The sequence below is a fragment of the Opisthorchis viverrini genome (assembly GCF_000715545.1).
Source record: "Opisthorchis viverrini unplaced genomic scaffold opera_v5_116, whole genome shotgun sequence".
Classification (NCBI taxonomy): Eukaryota; Metazoa; Platyhelminthes; class Trematoda; order Opisthorchiida; family Opisthorchiidae; genus Opisthorchis; species Opisthorchis viverrini.
In genome coordinates, this window is record NW_008751772.1 from 256365 (window position 1) to 278047 (window position 21683).

At 47.4% G+C, this 21683-nt stretch overlaps 2 protein-coding genes across 2 annotated transcripts in view; one reads left to right on the forward strand and one right to left on the reverse strand.

The window, feature by feature from the left end:
- The window catches only part of T265_05875 (hypothetical protein), a gene marked incomplete at both ends in the record, with an annotated part of 78081 nt that overhangs the window by 37502 nt on the left and 18896 nt on the right, over nucleotides 1-21683 (forward strand). Inside the window, 4 exons of the mRNA XM_009171004.1 lie at nucleotides 1694-2355; nucleotides 6351-6528; nucleotides 13144-13577; nucleotides 18827-18946. Coding sequence (XP_009169268.1) covers nucleotides 1694-2355; nucleotides 6351-6528; nucleotides 13144-13577; nucleotides 18827-18946 — 1394 coding nt within the window. The remainder of the gene's footprint in view (nucleotides 1-1693; nucleotides 2356-6350; nucleotides 6529-13143; nucleotides 13578-18826; nucleotides 18947-21683) is intronic.
- T265_05877 (hypothetical protein) lies at nucleotides 435-5404 on the reverse strand (the record flags this gene model as incomplete). Its single annotated transcript, XM_009171006.1, has 3 exons — nucleotides 435-746; nucleotides 1852-2671; nucleotides 5280-5404. 3 exons carry the CDS (start codon nucleotides 5402-5404, stop codon nucleotides 435-437), a joined length of 1257 nt encoding a protein of 418 aa, XP_009169270.1.

Consider the following 21683-nt stretch of genomic DNA (forward strand, 5'->3'; position numbering starts at 1 on the left):
TTAATACATCTAGTTGTTTGGCTATACAGTGTAGCGTTGTGCCGAATTCCCGTGGCGTTCTCCAGAAGCGTTGAGTATCGTTTCAAGCCAACTGCTTGAGATATCGAGTGAGCTGAATATCTTCTTCATATTTCATTGTTATTTGTAATTTCCCCATTATCCCTTCATACTTGAAATCACTCTTCTTCTTGGGATCGTGTGTCACCCTCAACTTTCTCTCCGTACATAAAAAATCGTCCAGTAGTAATATTCTTTCGGTGCCTTACTGCCGTGCCACCCGAAGGAAGCACGGGAGCTAGGATGCTACCAGGTTACCCAAGCCTAGACAGTGAAAGTCAAGAAGCGGGGGTCAGGTTCGGACCACCAGCCTTCCGTTCGGTGAATTCGTTCTCTAACCATTGAGCCATCTTACCTCCCATCTCGTCCCATCCTACCTAAGTACATCGTTCGTTCAGCTGTAGCACGCTTTCGGTGCCTAACTTCCATGCCACCAGAGGGAAGCACGAGGGCTGGGATACTGCCAGATTGCCCAAGCCTAGACGGGAGGTAGAGGCCGGGTTCGAACTAGGGACCTCCCGGTCAGTAGATCCGCGCTGAGCCATCCACTGAGCCATCTCGCGCCCGTAGACATTAATGTTGTCAGTTCCTATCCTGAATGTCCAATCAAATGTCGGAGACAAAGGTACCTCGTATGTTTGTGATAGGCTAGCCCTATGCTGTCGCCCTCCCTGTCCTGTTCTCTTCTTCTACCATAAGGCTTCATCCAGGTAGATTGATTTGGTAGTAAAGCACCGGTGTTCCCCTCTAATGTTGTTGTCAATGATGATAATGATGATAATTCTACCGTCGGATACAATCAATCGTCAAGTGTCCTTTCCCGTCGTATGTGTACCGCAGTTGTGTCTTCACTCTCCAGAAAAGGCATCCCAAAAAGTTTTTGTATCCGCGATTTACTAGTGGTGTACTTGCAGTATACCTTGGATTCTGGCTGTTTTGGCATGCGAGACCTTGCTCGTCTAAATCATTGACTTGAATGTAAGTATCCTACAAAAGATTTCGGATAGAGTTAGTATCCAGAATCAAAAGAATCACAATATTTGGGAGGGGCAAGAAGTCTAACGTGCTCTTTTCTTGACAATTTTGGGGTCGGATCGGTTCAAAACGGCTGTTTAAAAACAATTTCTCAACTAGGTAAAAACATTCCCGAGTGACCCTGTTGTCCACCCCTACCCACTCGGAATTATTGTGAATCCCTTGAGACATTTGGTCGTTTTCCTCGAACATTTTGATGGATGCTCAGATTCCCGGGTACTTTTTCGGGGGGCGAAGTCGTTTAATCTCAAGAGGCTTGGGGAGTGGTCTCCTCAGAGATATGAGGAGGAATGGTCTCCTCTAGAAGATGGGTCACCCAACCCACCATTTTTTCTTAAGCCATCGACGGTATCCGTCAGACCCACCTCCTTTGAGGACTATGTTCGAGACTTCAGAAAATTTTTTTCTCCGAAAAAAAGGGAAACAGAATCCACCAATTGTTTTATGTTTGTCAGTTGCCCTGTAATAGAGTTAGTCTGTGTCACTCCTACACTGAATGCTGCGCTTTACTATCACGTTTTATCCTGTCGACGGATTTTCATCAACCTCATGAGTAGCACATCGCAAATATATACACGTTCTATCCTCTCTATTGGTTCAGCTGGATTTGTTCATCGGCTCAATCTAGCAAACCACAGTCCGTCGTGTTTGGCGGTGGACTCGGGGTCTATTGACCGAGCAGCAGCAGCGGCGGCGGCAGCTGGGGACAACCGTGAAAGTCCGTCTTTCGTTGCGGGATTCACCCATTCTCATCCTCACATGGCTCCACCAACGTCCTTCCGACCCCATCCCAACGAAGTGTTCCAGCACCATCACCACCATCTTCAATATCAACAACATCAAGCTCAAATAGCTGGCGCCGTTCAAAGGGCAGCGGCCAATCGACCGGCCAATGAAGTGGTCGGCAAATCCACGGCCGTGACCTATGTGAATCAGCCCATGTTCAACTCGTCCATTCTGAATGACGGCACACTCACAGCCGTTATGCCCACGAATAGCGCAACCAATGACTCCCGGTTCGCACCTGTACCGTCCATGCAGCAGTCCCAAGCGCCACAAGTACCCACGATCATCACCACAACGACAGCATCGATGACCCTGGCGAAGAACGGAACTGGGAACAGTCAGCACCCGCCGGCATCCCAGCAACAGGTGGACAGACGTCACACCGATGCCAATTACGACTATATCGTGCGACCGGGTGAAATGTGGATGGGACGATATCTGATACAGAGTTTGATCGGAAAAGGATCGTTTGGACAGGTGAGTGGTACTTTTTTTCTTAACCTCGCTTGACCTCAACAAGCGCATCGCCACATCGATGGACAAACGTGTCATGTTGGAGCGGACTGACTCAGTCTCTGAGTACGACTCCAAGAGGATTGGTTCTTTGGAGGGGTCTTCACGCTTATCTTTGCATAGGAACCCATATTTAGTGCTTGATGGGCAGGCGTCAGGTAGCAGAATTCGATCGCTTAGACTCAGTTCAAACTCAATCGCAATACCAAGTGGTCGCCGACATTTCTTGTGCGCATGGCATAGAGCAATCCACGTAGTTTTCGCTTGATTTGTTGAGCAACTGACTGGTAGAGAGCTACCAGGATCGCTTCTCTGCTTTCTTCGAGCAGAATTCGATCATCATCAGGCATTTAGCCTTAAATTTTTTACAAGTAATAATTATTGTGCATCATTTTTGATCCTGGAAAAGCAATCCATCACGTGGTACACGTGAACGGGACTCTTCTGTGGTGTGGCAGGATTCGATCGCCTGAGATCAGCTGATAATTGTCCGATCAGGTCTTCTCGTAAGAACTGAGAAACGTTCCGTACGATCACACGACAATGTGGTCCTTATGTGGGTGAGCATACGGTGGGAACGATCGAAGTTTACTTCATCTTTTCGAATTATTGAAGGAGTCCGAAAGTGTCCTTCTCAGCTGTTGAGAAAACGCGACTGATGTGGACTGGTTGTATTCTTTGTGTAGCCTGCATCTTTGAGGCGAATACGGACAGGTACTGCGTATGGCACCCTTGGGCCAGATGGCTCAGTGGTTAGAGTGTGAATTTAATGACCGGAAGGTCCGTGGTTCGAACCCAACCTCTGCCTCTCGGTTCCCCCTGTCTAGGCTTGGGCAACCTGGCAGCCCTTGTCAGCTAGACACCGAAAGTGTCATCATCATCATCATCAACGACAGCATGACATCAGTGCTCAACACCAATGCTTCACTGCCGTACCGAAAGTGTGTTACACCTGAACGATTTAACCACCAATCGGCATCCGTATCTGAAAAACAAGAACACCTGATAACCGCGAGGTAGTTTGGTCACTAAGTAGTCAATCGGAGTTGGACACTGAGGCAATTTATTCACGGTCGTTCTTTCCGATTCTCCTCCATTAAAGCGTCCTTCCGCTACTTGTCGCGTTTCAGGACTAGGAAAAAACTACGGAATTCACACTGTCTGGCGGTCTATCTTTATAAGTGTGCTTGTTCACTCTGATCGCTCCAGTGCGAAGCGAGAAAATCGCCCGTATTTGGCCACCGAGCCATTTCCGACAGCGCTTCCTGCCACAAACGGGATTGACCACACCTGATATGTTATCTTTGGTGTGTGGCAAGCGGAGGCCGACCGTGTTTCTCTTTTGGCATTCCAATCCCCATGGATTACTAACGTGTGTGTGTGTGCCTGCGAGACTTTGTATCTGTCGAACGACTGCCACGCCATCCTTCCTTACCCTGTTTATTTCGGTGCATCGTTTAGCGCGATTCGCTACCCAGTTCACTAATCCTCTCCGCGTAGCGAAGAAAGCTGTCTCCGGGTACCCTTGCCGGTTCACAGCATTGCCTCCCTCGAAATCGCCCGCCACTCACCTTCTATCTAGCAAGTGAGATTAACACGTGCCGAAGAGGAATTTCCCGCTTGCTGTGAATCGTCAGCAGTGCGGATTTTCGAATCCGCAAGCTTTCCATCGTCGCCTGATTGGCACTCGGATTCAACCTTTGGCGGTGCGGTTCACGTGACGAGATCGAGCGCGTTTCCGTCTTCTGTCTCATCTGGGAAACTATTAGTTCGTGTGCATCTCATCAATTCCGAGAACTATGCTGAGGTATTGCCGTTAGTGCATGTTGAGATGTGAATCAAACCGATCTCTGTTCCCTTCTAGACCTGAGCGACCTTGTGCTCTTGTCTGTTTTCGGATTGGCCAACATCTGTGCCCGGAAAATCAAACGTTTGAATGAATTGGTTAACTGTTGAGCCCTGGCTAGTCATTTATACAGTGAACTGGCGACGGTGCGTCACTTGACTAGGATCAAGTGACGTCACTAAGCGTAACGTGATCTGAACAATACAACCCTAGAGTCCTTGGGAGTGAAAGTGTCTGTCAACCGGCTCCATTCTTACCTCATAAGACCGAGTATTGTATTTTCAAGGCACGGAAATATAATTTTTGTGTAATCCAGTGACAAGATGAAACCGGGACGTCGTCTCCTTCGTCTCTAAAGTGTACCCTAATTATCTCAATCAACAAGGTAGACTCTATTTCGTGGCCGAAAGCCAAGCTTTTGTACCAAGCTTGATGGTTAAATCCATAGGCAATGAAATAATTCACTCCGAATTTCTTTGAAGATTTTTTCTTCGGTCTCTGAGATATTGTCTAAATGCCAAACAGCTTCAGTTGCGGCAGTACTTCCTCGTGCTTAACAGCTGCAGCTTTTGTGTTTCACAGCATTGATCCAGTTCTGTGTTTCTGTCGTATCCGTTAATCGTGTTCCCCAACCCTCCCACAATCTGACCGATACTTCAGTTATATCCTCTTTGAATTGAAATCGCTAATTGTTCCACCCATTCGATCGTCTCGCACATACGAGTTTTATCTTGCCTAAAGGGCATACCTATATATCGGTTAATTTTGGTTGTCCACTGAACACGCTGACATCCATGAAAATACAAGTTTTACCGCCAAACACAAAGAATCCAGATTGAGGAAATTCACATCTTTCCAGTGCATTCTTTGAAAAGCTTGGGGACTGGTTCACTCCGGATTGTGATCAAGCGATCTGAAATGTGATCACTAATGTAAAGTTTTTGCTCTGCTTTTCGTTGATTTCTTTTGATGGACCTGTAGTAACGATATTTTTCTTAGCTTAATTCTGAGCGTCCCAAGCTGACGTTTACGTTAAAACAACCGCCAAAGGTGCACAAGGTATATTAAGTCAAGAACACTTGTACAGCGCTTCATGTATACAGTACAAGCGACAACAACTTTCTGGAAATTCTGACGTCTTCTGGATGCGCCATTGGCAACCGGCATTCGGCCAATACTGGGTTATGATTGGCTGTTGGGTCCAGACTTTCGACCACTCAGATCTCGGCTTGATGGCGGACAGGCAAGCTTCCCGAATTTTCGGCCAACTTTACGTGGTGTAGGCTTCTCAGCCGTAGCAGCACCTGACCGTGAGCGGTAAAACAGGGTCCCCGTGGAATTCCACCTGACGGAACCCGAATTGCAAACCGTTTGACGCATTGTCGAACCCGCCGCACGAAAGTACTCGTGACCCACTCCCTTTTCCTGGTTTTGTTCTCTGGTGTGATATTACGCATAGTTAATCGTAAACAATTTTGTCGATGAATAGCACTGCCTGCTCCTGCTGTATACTGAACCGAGCAACCTCAGGTGAAAAGGAGGGAATGTAATAGGTGAGTGAAAGGCATCGGAATTAGAGAAAAATTAGAAACCAGAGTTTCCTGGGACTACCACCGCCATCTCAGGTTTCTGTAGCTAGCTGCCATGACATGCGATTCGAGCATGAGGACTGAACTACCGTCGGGTCATCGAAGCCAATAGACAGGAGCAGTCGGGATGCCGCGGTTCGGTTCGAACCACGAACCTTCCGGTCAGTAAGTCCGCACCTTAACCAATGAGCTATCTCTAGTTCAGCCATCAGTCCGTCGTCGACCTCGCCCTCAACGAACTAGTGGCACCCTCGAGCCGGGAATGCGTACACAACACTTGGTTTTAGGGTCCCTCTCCTCGTACGTCCCTGCAATCGTGATCGCACTAGCAAAGATTGTGGCTTCTCAGCAGATATGGCGTGCTGTAACCACGGCCTAATACACGTTTAAGCCGGGCACAATTACGTAGTGTGAGCTACATGGATTATTCGCTATTCCTTTGTTTAAAACCTTCTCTATTTACCTTAAACCGGATCCGCTCTGTGTTTCCACTCTCTTCCCCTTCGATACAATCACGTGAACAGGTGATGAAAGCCCACAACTGTGCAACCAATGAGGATGTGGCCATCAAAATTATCAAGAACAAACGTGCATTCACCAATCAAGCGCAGGTTGAAATTCGATTGCTACACGAAATGAATCGCTATCTGGAGGTGGCCGAAGCATCCGGTGAACCAGCCCCATTAGGAGCAAATTATATTGGTGAGTGTCGTGTTGATTGGAAGTTCCTTGGTTCACCAAGCCCCGCTTCCCTTTATTGCTCCTCTTGAATGCTTCTCAAGTTTTCCGGTTGATTCGAAGCTAAGTGTTGAGATTAGCTTTGCAGTGCGTTCTCTTTATGTGATACATCTCGATGATCGGCTTTTGATCCCTTTTCCAACGTTTCAAATTGGCGGCGAGCTGGCTCAGTGGTCCGTGGTTCGAACCCGACCTCTGCCTCTCGACTTCCTCTGTCTAGGATTGGGCAACCTGGCAGTATCCTAGCCGTCGTGCTCCCTTCGGACGGAACGGTAGTTGGACGTCGAAAAGGTACTACAGCTGAACGATCCTTTGTTGGTACCTACACACAGCAACTATGTTTGTTCTCCACGCGTGGCCACTTGATTGCACCCATTGCCTATCGCTTAACCGGTCCAAGCAAATCAACAGTGATCACGTGACTGTATCCAGCTGAGTTTTTCATTTCTATTCACAAGAGAATGTCTCATGATCGGTACTACTGAGTGACTGCTGAAACATGGCTCATGTGTATCGTCAAATACATATGACACAGCTGAATCGCGGCTCCTTGGTACAGTGACTGCGCTGTTTTACGTCACTTGAAATCGTCTTTTCGCTCTCTCAGCCACTAATTAGGAAAGGATACACATCTGTAAAATCCACCGACCGCTGTGTTTTCGATCCGTGCTCAGTTCATCTAGGACCACAATAGTTGATTCGAAACCTTTCCTGCTTATCCAACCGTGTGAATCACGTGACCATGTGATGCTCCCTGCACGCTTAGTCAGTAGGGTGGCTTATATGTTGAAACCTCAAATTTTTTTTAACAAACCCTAATTGGATTCTTTACTGAATACCTGCGACGACCTTGTCGCATCCCACCCATACCTTTGAATGAAAACCGATCTGCCATGTGATCTGTCTGATTGATTCGTTTTGTCTATGTGATTGTTAACTTTTCCACGCGTTTGTTGCTATCCGTTGTGACGTTTTTAACGGATAGAGGCCTGACAAACACAGTCTCCTGGCCCTCCAGGTTGGAACATGTGGCGACTTGTTCCGTAGAAATGGTAATGCATTCGCATTTCCCCGCCAAACACCGCTGCCTTGGGTTAGGCTTTTGAGCCAAAGGCTTTGGTTGAGTACCCTAATCGTCCTCCTGTCTAGGTGTGGGCGCCCTGGCAGTATCCCCGTTCACGTTCAACCATGAACTGTACATACACAAATAAACTCATGCCACATCGGCCGTCGCGTGGTGCCATCAGCCGGGTCGCCTTACTTGCTGCATACAGCAGGGCGGGTAAGTGAAAACAGACTACTGCTGACGCCTCCCTTCTTTCTCCTTCACATACTTTTTCTTCCCCCTCTCCCCACCCCATTAATAACTCTCTCCTTGTAGGCCCAGCACTTAGGACTGATGACTCCGTCCGTCATGCATCGGTCAAAATCCAGCCCGACAACCTCGCCAGGTCGTGCTGCTCCGTGTCGACTTTCTAGTTGTCAGATTCGGAGCTTAAAGTCACGCTTACATGCCTCGTCGTCGCGTCTAAAAGATGGTCATTCGTTTTCCCTCAGTCACCGCTGTAACCTTCTGCGTCGTGAAATCAGAATGTCCGTTTTTCGGTTTGGCAGTAGGGAAACGTGTAACAGTCACGTGTTTGTGAGTGAACAGTCCAATTTAGGTTCAAGTAGAACATAAGGTTGATGGAAACCCGGGACTGCGCCTACTTGATGAGCTCCAAGAAGGGCGTAACCGGTCGTGGGCTGTCGAAGAGTTTTCAGCAACCTTATTAGTAGTTTTCTTTATAACATGGGGCGGCCCGTGTGCAGCACATTCAGCTGTAAAGTATCATAAACGAGAGATTCACTGAGTCTCTCATGAAAGCCAAATTGATTTGCAGATAAGTGTATTTCTCGAGAACTGGTCATTTCTTTGCAGTAAACTTCTATATTTCTGAATTCAGTGTGTCTTGGTTCTGGCCACAATGAAGTACCCACGTATCGTTCGCGGTTTTTCTCTGTCTTCAACCAGGCGTGTTCTCCTGTATCTTACCACATCTCAACTAGTGGGATTCGTCAGGATTACGCTCCCGCCGTTATTCTAGTTTCTCACCGATTGCTTCATGCTTCAGTGAATCGGAGCTCTAGGAATCGAAGAACTTGCACGATGATCACCAGTCTGTACAGTCGAGTGTCGGAAGTTGCCGCACACGTCGTCCACCCTCCTATTCCAACTTCGGACCCTGAGGTTTTCAATCAGGCGCGTTCGAAAGCACAGTTGAATAGGCTTGACACTGTCAATCGGGTGGACATACCTTGAAGTTGAGCGATCGTACTGTGACGAATGAAATCAATGCACATGTTGACAAAGCTGGACCACAATTTATCGACGTGCAACAATCCTGACGTCGAAAAAGAGTTCCATTGTTACATTATGGTCGCAAAACCGGCCCTTTCGGTCAAAAAACCCCAAACTCTCCGGCGCCTTCGTAGCATAGCAGGAGCTGCAGCGTGTACACAGAAAATCGTGCGGATCTCTAGAACACCAAATGAACTTACCAGACTGGGTCGTGTACGAATCATGCTCGATCGCCGTCTCATTTCATGCTGAAGAAGGATTTCGGGAGGCACAGCACAAAATTTCAGGGCGAAATGCCTTTGTGAACTCTTTGAGCCTTTCCAATCTCTCTCTTTCTTTCATGTGGCTAGAAGCTCTGCAGGACTTGGTGCCTGATCTATGCGAATGGCGGTCATTCTGTCACCTTCGATGCGAACTGTTCAGCAAGATTTCATCTGTTGCTTCGGATAAGGATGCTGGATCGATTCTGTTGGTCGTATCCGGCAACATGAGCAGATCTATTCATTTCGTCGTCATAGAAAACTTGTTCGAGCTCGCCTCTCCCACGGGCACAGAGTTTTTCACCAGACCCTCACCCTTCGCTCTTCTTTCCACTCTTTACTAGACTAATCTTCCCTCATGTTTGTGTGGCTTTTACTGCTGTCGCGGTGATGATGATCCTATCACGCAACCAGGTTGAGCGTATCAGCTGGGTTGCGAACCCGATATATTACTTCCAACCGATCGATCTGATCGATTTTTCCAAATGCGCTTCTCTCAGAAAAGTGTGTCTTCGAGGTTGCAGCAGAACTGACCAATGTCACATGCACATCAGGCCACTTTGAACACGTGACCCGAAAGAAAAAAACAGAACGGACTGCCTTACGTTACTTCGTTTCGGTGCCGTCAGAGCAGCTTGTGAGTCTCGATCGGCGAGCAGAAACACTCTGGAATGTCTCTCGGGTCAATGAATCCGCGAGATCATGTTGAAAAAACCGATAGGTACCTCTAGGGAAAAGCCTCTTTCATCGAACTATTGGCGGTGAATTTGACAAAGGATATGATAGCTGTGACGAGTTTTTTCTGTCCTGTCGCGCATGATCCACTGTGCAAGGAGAGGAGGTCTTGTGCTTGCCAGAGAGCAGAGAAACCCGAATGTGTTTTTCTGGACCGTTGAGAATACCAATCATGGAGATGCTTTCGTGTGCTTGCAGATTACGTCATGTAATGATGGAACGTTATTTGAAACTCCGGTAAGATTGTCTCGCGATCCGTGGCACACATTGACGCACCGAAAGTGATGGAATCATCGGACCGCCCGCCTCGTTAGTTCTGGCGCTTGCAATACGATTTGTGGCGGTGCTTCATTCTCTCGTTGACGCACAAATCAATTAATCAATCAATCAATCAATACCTTTCGGCCCGTCATCTACGAACATGGTGTGTCTATCCCGCCTGGTTCTCACATACCACAACCTCGTTGGTTTGATCGTGGCGAATGACTTGTAATATTACCTTTCTACTTCTGTACTTCTAGCTAGGCTCCGTGTTTACAGAAACTCGTTGCGTTTGTTGCCTCGCTATTCCAATGAGGTGTATCTTTTTCTGTATGTGAAATCCTCACAAAGACGATTGGCTTTCTGTCACGTCGGAATGGTGATCTCTGAACTAATGTGTAAACGACATTGTCAGTATGAATCGATTTACTTTGCCCGTATACGGCATTCCGTTGATTTCAAAAATATGTTTATTCAAGCCAATCACAGTCGTTTCAACTCATTTTGACCACTGTATATGCACGTGCCGTGGTTCGGAGTCACTGGTAGCGGAAAGTGCAGGCTGAAGTGTAGAAAACAAACCAGTACAGGGGGACCGATGTAGCTTTAGAGAGCTTAAGGCCTGAGCTAACTGACCGGAAGGTCCGTGGTTTGAACCTCACATCTCGATTACTCTTGGGCAATCTGAAAGTATCCTAGCGCTCGTGCTTCCTCCGGGTGGTTTGGCAGCTACGCCAATCCAACGTTCGGCGCCTAAGCGCCATGCTACCCGAAGGAAGCATGAGGTTGCTGAAGCCTAGACACGGGGATTCGAGAGGCAGAGGTCGGGTTCGAACCACAGACCTTTCGGTCAGTCAATCCGCGCTCTAACCAGTGAGGCATCTCGCGTCATACATGTACGAGGCTTCTAAGGCTCCGATGGTCAAAGCGAACAGTCCTGTTTATAAATCATTACGATTTCTGGGCCAAGTTAGCTATCAGGAAGGTCACATTTTTGAGTGCTCGAAATCTACTGAGACTCTCAGCTTTGCTAGATGTTGACCAGACAGACAACGCCCCTTCAATATGCAGCGCCTCACAGCCTTGTATCCAACCCAGGCAGCGAGAGTCAGCGTTGATCAAGGTCAGACAACGCCCCCGCAATATGCAGCACGTCACAGCCTCGTACCGAAGCCAGACCGTGTGCGTCAGTATTGGACCGAGTTCAGACAGTGTCCCTCCACCAAATAGCTTGAGAACGTTGTACATTCCCACTCGCACGCACTCGCTTGTTCGGAATATAGCTGTTGTGTTCCCTTGTGTGAGTCTTTTTTCTCCGGCACTAGGCACTGGAGCGGGTCCGCAGCAGATACCACAGATTGGTGAATCAGCAGATGACATTAACCATGGTTCGCGCCAGAGGAAGTCGCTTCACAGTATGTGTAAATGTGATTCATTACATTCAGTTTTGTTCCGTTTCACAGATAGTGCAGCGGACGAAATTATGCCACTTATCGTGACTTGCAGAACGGTAGTGCAACTCTATCGGTCCCTTAGCTTCCTGCTCCGCCCACTATGGTATATCAAAAGGTACGGTAGTTCTAGACAGCCCTTTTTGGAGACAAAGGAAAGTTATTACAACTGTATTTATAGGGTAGTCACAGAGTGTTCCACAACGTCGTGCCAGAATCTCCGTGAGGGGGCAAGAAGGGTCGAGTCAGAGATGCTCGATCCGGATTGGCTGGCATTCTGACCAATCAGAGCATACCTTCGTTTGGTCCGTAGCCTGCGCGTGAGACATCCGTCCAAATGATGTGATGTTCGGTTATTAGGGACGGCTGGTCTCCGGACATGCCAGAACTTGATTTGACGGTTCACCCGCCCAAACACTCTGCACTTTTAGTGCTCAGAACGCATACCACCAAATCGATCTTCAATACTGTTGAGATTATTTCACTTAGTTTTTCTGGATGAAATCTGAACCAGGTAGCACCGAAGATGGGCGATGTGCCTGAGATCAATCCCAACCAAGAGGAATGGAACAACTTATAGCCCGAATAAGTCAAATAATGAATAACAACAATGAATTAATAATAAACAATAAAATGGTAAAATAAATGTGTATCCCAGTCTCTTCGGGTGAAATATCAACTGAGTCATCCAGCTCTGCTAGACAGGAAGCAAACTAGTAAAGTCGATGTGATCTGCACGTAACACACTACTCATAAGGTTGCTGAAAATTCGTCGACAGCCCACGGCCGCCCATCTTGTGTCCCATCAGGTAGGCTCAGTCCCCGGGTTTCCGTCAAACATGTCTTCTATTTGAGGGCGAATTCCATGCCATTTTGGCTTTCGTGGGAGACACTTGAAGACGATCATCACAAACGGCAGGTTTAGCTGTGATTCAGGTGAGTCTTTCGTGAAGACGAATTCGCTAAGGTGACCACCTACCCCGGCAACTCCGTCTTGTCATATGTACCCGAATTTGTAGATACGGCACATTCAAGCACAATGTTCTCGTGACATTCGAGTCATCCAACCGAATTACCGAATATTCAACCTACCGGGGCGTTCGCAACTCTGTTTTCCATACTTCAGAATGTTCAGGGCATTCACAGGGCGTGCCAGAATCTTGAAAGTCATGTCACCGGTGCTATATTGGTTCTTCATCTTACGCCTACTTTTGACGGATTTATGAATATTTCCACCCTTCCGGGTACAGTGCAACTTCATTTCCATCGATCCCTAGTGCTCAGTTATCGTTTACCTCAATTTTGCTATTTCAGAGTAGTCCAAGTGTTTAGGATGAAACAGTGGCCTTAGATGCATTTGGCGCACTCTGGGTTTTCCTTCTTCACAAATGCTCGTTCATTGATTTCTTTGTGCCCACGTTCTCGTCACTTGTTTTGGTTTGCCCCTCCAGCAAACCGGCAGTGAAGCATCGGTGTGGTGTCATGCTGTCGATGATGATGAAACCCTATCCTCTAATTCCCCTCATTTCAGTTCGCCTCCTCACACACTTCACCTTTCGCGGACATCTTTGTCTCGTATTCGAACTGCTTTCCTACAATCTGTACGATCTGTTGCGCAACACCAACTTTCGCGGTGTCTCTCTCAACCTGACACGCAAATTCGCACAACAACTGTGTCATGCGTTGGAATTCCTCTCGCGGCCCGAACTTCGAATAATCCACTGTGATCTGAAACCGGAGAACATTCTTCTCGTGAACCCCAAGCGTTCGGCAATCAAGTTGGTGGATTTTGGAAGTTCTTGCCACGTCAAAGAAAAGGTGTATCAGTACATACAATCTCGTTTCTATCGCTCGCCAGATGTGTTGCTCGGTTTGGACTATACGATGAGCATAGATATGTGGTCGTTGGGCTGCATCCTGGTCGAGCTGCACACAGGTGAACCTTTATTCGCCGGACAGAATGAGGTGAGTACCGATGTACCTTTGTAACGGTGATACTACTGATGGAGAAGGCATGTGAGTAGTATGTTTTATTGTAAATTCGCTTTGCGTCTCTTGAAAAGTGAGATCTGTTACGGAATTTGTGGAGCCCCTCTGTAGAGTTTGCTTCCAATTCAGTAACAGTCAATGAATATCCAGAAAAGTTCAGGAAGACGCGTTCAAGAGAAGATGGATGTTCAGTTTTTTTTAAAAATAAGATGCATATGAGAGTTTTGCTCCCCTGTTCAGTAGTCCGTAACTGTTCAGCTGACATTTTGTGATTAATAAATCCGCAGCAAAGGCCCTCTTCCTTCCACCTTGTGTTTCGATCTGCCTACCATTTGGAGAACGATACTGACTTACTGGAAAGACAGCCCCCGAAACACAATTTGAACGCAATTTCTCATCCCCGAGAGAGCACGACGTGGTTCCCACAGAACTCTGGCAATCCAAGCTTCTAGCTTTGAATGTCACGAACAAAAACCAAATTGTTGACGCTTGTTGAAAGTGGTTCTCGGCAAAAAAACTGGCAACAAGAACAATATCGAGCTTATTTCTAAAAAGGCACCTTGAAAAGAGTTGCTTGATAATTGGTTCTGACCACGTCGTCATTTTTGACAGAAGCCAGTTATCGAACGAAGTTTTACGACTCTTCCTTCGGGTTTTAATCTGATCGCTAATGACGGTAGCTTGGTCGAACACTGGTTTTCGAAGACTACAGCCATCTGTGACCAGGTGAGGTCAGTCAAATTAACGGTTTCATTCTGTTGGTTGTTACTGTGTCGACACATGGTCTCAGCCGCCCCCCTTCTCCACACACACACACGGGAATTTTTTGAGCATCCTGCCGTTATGGACTCAACCGATGATGGTGTCGTGATTGTTTTGATCCTACGTTCACCATAATCAGACCTCGTGACGTCACAGTTGTCACATCACTTTGTTTCATTCTGATGCAAGATATCGATCGATGAAGAGTTGCTACCTATTCTATCATCCATGTGAACCGACCGAGGCGATCCGCACTAGGTTCGCAGGGGACATGGTTGACGGCGGCATCACGCTATCCTGATTCTTTTGTTCGGTAGAACGCGGTATGATCAATCACACCTATATATCGCATGAGATGCGCGCTCGTGTCCTGTGTACGCGCACGATAGCCGCCTCTACTGGACTGGGAAGATGAACAGACAGTTGCCTATGTATGCAATCAAGCAAAAAACGGAGGCAAACAACGCAGACTGCCTATTTCCCACCATGCATCTTGGCTGCTAGCCCCGGGTGTGGCCAGAAAAACACACATGGCTGATGTGAATCTTGTAGACATGTTGAAGAAATAGAGCCCTTTTTCATAAAGGAAACTACTGACAGGGTTACTGAAAACTCTTCGATAGCCCACGACCGGTTTCGCCCTTTTCGAGGCTCATCAGGTAGGCGCGCAGTCCTCGAGTTTCCGTCAACCTCAAGGTCTGTGAGCGAGAGACTCACCTGGAACTCAGCTAAGTCTCTCGTTTATGTTTTTTCCTATCCAGCTCAATCTGTTCCACCAGGCCACTTCATGTTTCAGTTGGTACGATATTCGAGAAATCACAATACATTGTATAGACGTGATGCACTACTCATATGGTTGCTGAAAAACTCCCCGACCGATTTTTCCCCAAACTTTTCCGAAAACCTAGAGCTTTATTCCATGGGATATTCAAGTCACAAGCTAGGACACAACGATAAATGTCCCCAAACGAAAATGTCATGTGAGTACTACACACGCACACTCTATCGTATCTACCACGTCTGGCAAACAAATTTCGATACCAAGCTTTACGGGATTGGAAACGCGCCACTGTGGACAGCATGATGGCTACAGCAGCGGGTCAAACCAACGGGGCTGTCAGTGAGCGATCAAATCTCACTGGAAGTATAAAGCTTTGTAGAAAGCAAGAAAGCAAGTTTCCTGGAACATTGTTGGTTGTCAAGGCGCTTATTTTACTCTTACTTTGTCCAAAACATGTTCATTGCGTTGTTTGACTGCACAGCTTGCCCAATTATGTGAATCGACTAGTCATCTTCAATCAATTGGATGGGGCCGATTGAGAAATCATCGTTTCCGAGAGGTTTGGTAAACAATCAGTGGACTTATTGCTGGGCAATATTTCAATTTTGACACAAAAGCTTCGTCAAGGCAAGTGAGTAAGTAAGTAAGTAAGTCAGGGAACCAATCCCTGAGCTCTCTTACGACTAGCCGACTTGATGAGTGCTGGGTGTTCAGTCTGAGGTTCCTGTTTGCTGGTTAGTGGGGATGACTAACATTTACGATAGAGACGGTGTGCAGTTATCAGCGAAATGGTTTTGGTCTAAAAGTACACAATCCAAGTGGAGTTAGATCCAATTAACCACTCCAAACCCCATCCGCGAAAATAGAGCCCTTTTATGCAGTCAGTCGCTGTCCTTTTGGATTCTAACTGCCGTGAATGACGGGTACGAACTGGCATGGAGGTTTTTGGGATCGTACTGATGACAGAGACGCGTGTGACGTAGGCTTGATTACTGCTTTTGCAGCCGCTCTGAAATGTGTTCAGACAAAAACAGCTCGTTCTCGAAACTCCGTTGCCTGGAGCACACGCATCTGGTTGGTGGATCAAGTTGAGTAGAGTCCGCCGGCAGAATGCAGTTTATAGTTTACCAAAGTTGTCAATCCCTGAACTTCCTCTGAGGTATTTTCAGCCTCCCATGACAACTTATTGTAATTAAGGTTGTACGAATAAAGTGAATCAAGGAATTTTTGGCCGGTTTTTTGGATCTCTTGGCGACGATTTTTAAAAACCGCTCTAGATTTGTTGGAGAGCTCTCCGTATACTCTCAAACGTCTGGAAGTCTGAGAATACAAAGAATGTATTATGTTTACAAACTTCCGGGGCATTTTTTGGTTGGTAAGCGTCCTAAGAAGAACAGACCGATCAACCGAGTCGAATGTGCCTCGGAAATCCAGGAATACTAGAATTGTGGGTCGCTTATACGTATGGCGTTGTTCTGGCACCTGACGCAGTGTGAAGATTCGGTCAACTCAACCCTTACCAGGCCGGAATCCCGCTTGCTGCTCTCGGGTCAGTATCTCGCGAGCCACCCTAGGGCGATGAAGCACAATTGACGCCAACAGTCCCGTTACGACCGCGCTCAAGCTGATCCCTCTGTGACTGCCGCACTCACTACGAGCCCCTTTTTTGAAAATGTGGACTATCACCAGTTATCTGGGACAGACTCCTTTCCCAAAATGTCCACAAACAGATTGGACAACGCTGACTGAGGATTTCATCCCCATCTGTAAACCATACGGGTTGGAAGTGATCCGCACCAAAAGCTTGGTGGCGTTTTTAGAGAACCTATTCATTCATAAGCTTTCGAGGTCGCAGGTGGCCACGAGAATTGCTACCCGAAGTATTCGACCCAGCGGTCGAGTCGGGCCACTTTGACTCTTGGTGATTTCGCTCACCGGCGGATTCAGTATAGCTCAATGGATCGCGCAGGTACAAACCGTCACACCACGGTTAGGTTCAGTCTCTTCGTGATGGATGATATTTTCAACATCAGAGACTGTCTGCGCTCAAATTCGGCCCCAAAGGTTGTAGGAAAATGGATGTTTTCCCCGGTCGTTTTGGTGCTAAACGCAACCCCCTGAAGCACGTTTCTCAGCGTTTGGTTCTTGTTAAGCTTCCCATAAATGCAGGTGCGTATTTGATGGGCACTACTTCAGAAAACATGTGTTTTGTCTCACTGCCAGATCGACTAAAGTGCGGTCACCCGATATGTGGGCCGTGATATGGAACAGCGTGACCCAACTGTCAGAAATCTATCGTGTCTGCACTATCGTGCTCCCGTGGCAATATCCGAGGTCTGAGTTGACTTCGGCTAAAAGAGAATTAAAGCAGAAACGATGTCCCATCAGGATGGAATTTCGCCAGTGGATGGGTGCGTCTTTCGTGTCCAGGCAGTAAGGTCTTGGCGTAAATCAGTGATGCAACCAATGTAATTTCGGGGTTTTTTGAGGGGTAGGTATTTTCGTTCATCGCCACACCCCTCTCGTTTGAACGGTCGTGTTCCTGTTCTGGCGTAATTATTCCGGTGAGTCCACACCAAACGGGGGAAGCATTGGACTCGAGTTTCGCTCTTATTAGAGCTCATCAGTAGTGCATATCCAATGACCGTGCCGGGATTTGAACCCCGGACATCTGAGGCGAGCGTGTAACCACTACTCCACCAACGCACGTTGGTGGACGCATCTGAACTATCACGTCTGAACAGGCGACTTGGGCGATGGATTGGTTTGCCCGGCTCCTCTAACGACGATCCAGCAACTGTCCTGGATGTGGCGATCGATCGAGACAATGTAATTCCCATTCGGCCAAGCAAACACACAGGCTGAACGGTGGGCAAACAAAATTCTCTAACTACAAATGCTTTTGGTATTTGTCGCCCCGCTACTACGGTCTCGGGGGTAACCACTGAACTCGAGTTTTGCTCTCATCAGCAGTGCGCATCGTTGTCGGGTTTCGGATATGCAGGGCAATTGCATTACCCCCCTACTTCACCAGAGCATGTTGGACACGGCATACACTCCTGGTGAACTCTAATTAGGGTGAAACGCAATTCCAACGCTCGCCCTGTTTAATGTAGACTATCCAGAATAACTGCGCCACGATCGCGGCAAGACTGTTCAAACGGGAGTTAGTGGTTTGAACATTCGTTCGTTCAGCCAAGAGCGACTGACTAGCAGTCTGAATAGCTTGAACGGAGACGGCATATTGTTACGGAGACCACATCACACCTGTTGACTAGGTCCTCGAGTGATGACTTTTAATCAAAGACTCAACTGAATTCCAGTCTTGGTGTTGTTCTTTATCTCCGCTTCCGTTCATAGTTCTGTTTAGCCGTATCCTTGGAACCGGGCGAGATGGCCAAGTGGTTAGAGCGCGAATTTGCTGTAACCGAAAGGTCCGTGGTTCGAATCCGACCTCTGCCGCATCTCGACTTCCCCTGTCTAGGCTTGGGCGACCTGACAGTATCCCAGCCCTCGTGCCTCCTTCGTGTGGCATGGCAGCTAGGCACCGAAGCAATATTGCAGCTGGACGATTAGGATAACTTTATTGTTCCCCAACCGGTCATCAGTTGGTCTGCAACATTGCTGCAACTGCCTCAGCATCCCTTCACTGTTTTTATTTTGCTTCCCCCGTCGCATTCAGGTTGGACAAATGATGAAAATCATTGAAGTTTTGGGCATGCCGCCCCGCGGACTGTTGGAGAAAAGTCGCCGCTGGCACGTGTTTTTCGAACGGACTATCGACCGAGAGTACATACCCAAAGTGAGTTTTGTTTCTCTGACGATTTCCCACTTCTCCGCGTTTGTTTTTTTTTGCGTTCTCCTCCTTGTCGTCTAGCACCAACTCCCGGTACGAGCAATTCACTTAAAATAGCATTCCATCGGTATGTTGTTCACCTAGTCACGTGCTCGGTCGGTCCGACACTTATCAGCTGATTTTCGGCACGCGTAGGCACTTGTTCCAACTGCGTGAACTGATAATGAACATTTTTTTCGTTCGTGATCTTTGTCGTCACATGCTTCCAACTAGTTTTCCCCAATCAGATGTCCGTTGCAATTATTTTGAGTCGCTGGCTTCTCTTCTTGTCCCATTTCTGTTCCATTTGAATTTTCGGCGCTCTGTCTTCGCTTGAATGTGCTCGAGAGAGTGTGTGTGTTCCAGGTAGTTTCCTCGCCGATTTGTCCACTTCCCTCCTCCTTTCTTGCTCTTTATGGGTTTTCTCCAAAAACGTCCTTTTTACTCCCCTCACTGCTTTCTGGAGCGTTTTTCTGAAGTTGTCCATAAAAATCGACCTGTATGGGTGACAGAAGCATCAACAGACCATTAGGAGTGATCTCTCCAGAGGGCTAGCCTTGTGCATACCATATCAATTGACATCCCTCAGCGGCACGATGCAAGGACTTCATGTGGCTACCCTCTGAAAGTAGCAGTCATTTACTTGGATTTGGCGAGTGCAGTCCTCTGGTTGTGAGGTCAGTGCGAATTAGGGCGCACTGCTGATGAGGATGAAACAGTGCATCTTGGCCTGGCAGCGAAGGCTGGCTTCACTTGCGGGACGAAATCTCAGCGGAATAACGGGACGAATGAAACTTCCTTCGGAAAATATGTCACTCGAGAAGCCCGTCAATACGTGACCACGTGGTGGTGGTCTCTATGATTGAAGGGTCTAAGTACGAGTTAGTCACCGTTGATCAATTACTCATGGCCAAATTTTTGAGTGTTCAAGCGGTTTGGGACATCATGGGGATTCATCAGATGCCTCTTGGCTTTTCAAGATGGACGGCCTTCAAAAACAGGACGAAATTTCAGTGAAACGATTCTCACGAAACTCCGGTGGGGAGTCTCGAACCCACGACCTTCAAGCTACTGTTTAGAACACTTGACTATTGGGCCACAAACGCTTGATCGTTCAGCTGCCAACCGAAGAATGCACGAGGGCGGCGATACTGCCAGGTTGCCCGAGCCTAGGCAGGTGAACAGTTCGAGATGCAGAGGACCACGGACCTTCGGTTCAGTAAGTTCGCGCCTTAGCCACTGAGTCATTTCCAGTTCGTTGCATTTCGACTCCGATTCAGATAGTTGATTCTTCCCAGAGCTAATCTAAACTTGATTGTCCTCGTTTCCCACGTCACCTTTGAGTTCATCACCCGTACACTTCTCCAAGTTTCCTTCCCAAGAATATCTCATAACGGGTGGACAGTACTTTCACTCAGAGGTGATAATTACCCGCTTCGGGTCAACAGCCTCTCTCATCTGAACCGAAAAGTTTGCCAACTGCTCTCATTTGCTTACGAATTTGGCTTTAAAGGGGGACTCAGCTGTTTCCAGCTGAATCTGTCGTTTGTGATGTTTTCAGCAACCTTGTGAGTAGCGTATGACGTCTAGACGCCGAAAATTTATTGTTAGACCTGAGTGACAGTCCCTCGCCTCCAAAAAACAATTGTTTTCCTCACAAGGAACCATCATTTTTTGGTTCCGAATGAACATGACGTTTTAAACGAACGAATCTTCCGTTGATGGCTTGTAACCAAATGTGTGATTCTAGGACCGCCTCATTTCCCCTATGATTCGATGTTCAAGCTATGAGAATGGACGTTAGAACGGAGTAAAAATCAGCTACCGTTTCTACCCCGCTTCCAATTCATTTAGTGGTCGCAGTTCCTGATGGCGCTCGGTATTCGCACAATGGCCCCTGATGGATTGAGGCAATTAGGCAATTGAATTAAGAGTACTGGTCCAAACTTTTGAGCCCCATTTAGGCATCCCAGCGATGCTGGGAAATTATCCCACCAGACTTCAGTGAACAATGAAATTTGGTGAGGTGCAAAAATATGAAAGAATAAATAAATAAATAACCATTTAACTGCCACATTCTTTCGGTGCCTGGCTGCCGTGCCACCCGAAAGTTGCACGAGGGCTGGGATACTGCCACCTCACCCAAGCCTAGACAGGGGAAGTCGAGAGGCAGGGGTCGGGTTCGAACCACGAACCTTCCTATCACAGTAAATTAAATTCGCGCCCACTTCGACTATCTCGCCCCAAAAAAATATGAAAGTAAATTAGGATAGTTTTTGGTTTGAGCACATTTGCAACAAAATGAAATGTATTGGCGCAAAAGTAGAGGTTTTGCACCCGGGAGCATTGTGCGGCTAGTGGGTGCCGTTCCTGATTGCCGGCTTATTCAGTACTTGGAAAATAAGGATTGTTCGAAATCCGGGGTCTACGCCCACGTCGAATCAAGACTCGTGGATCGATAGTTGGCTGTCAACTAATTTCGATTGATCTGACACTTTTGGTCACGAAAGTGAAATTTTCGCTGCCAGGATTTGAGGGTTACTTCATATAAGGAAAACTTCGACTGTTGATCAGAGTATGGGATACAGTTGGCACGACATTCGATATATCGCAGTACATTTTCATAAAGGAAACTACTCACAAGGTTGCTGAAAACTCTTTGACAGCCCACGATCGGTTTCGCCCTTCTTGGGGCTCATCAGGT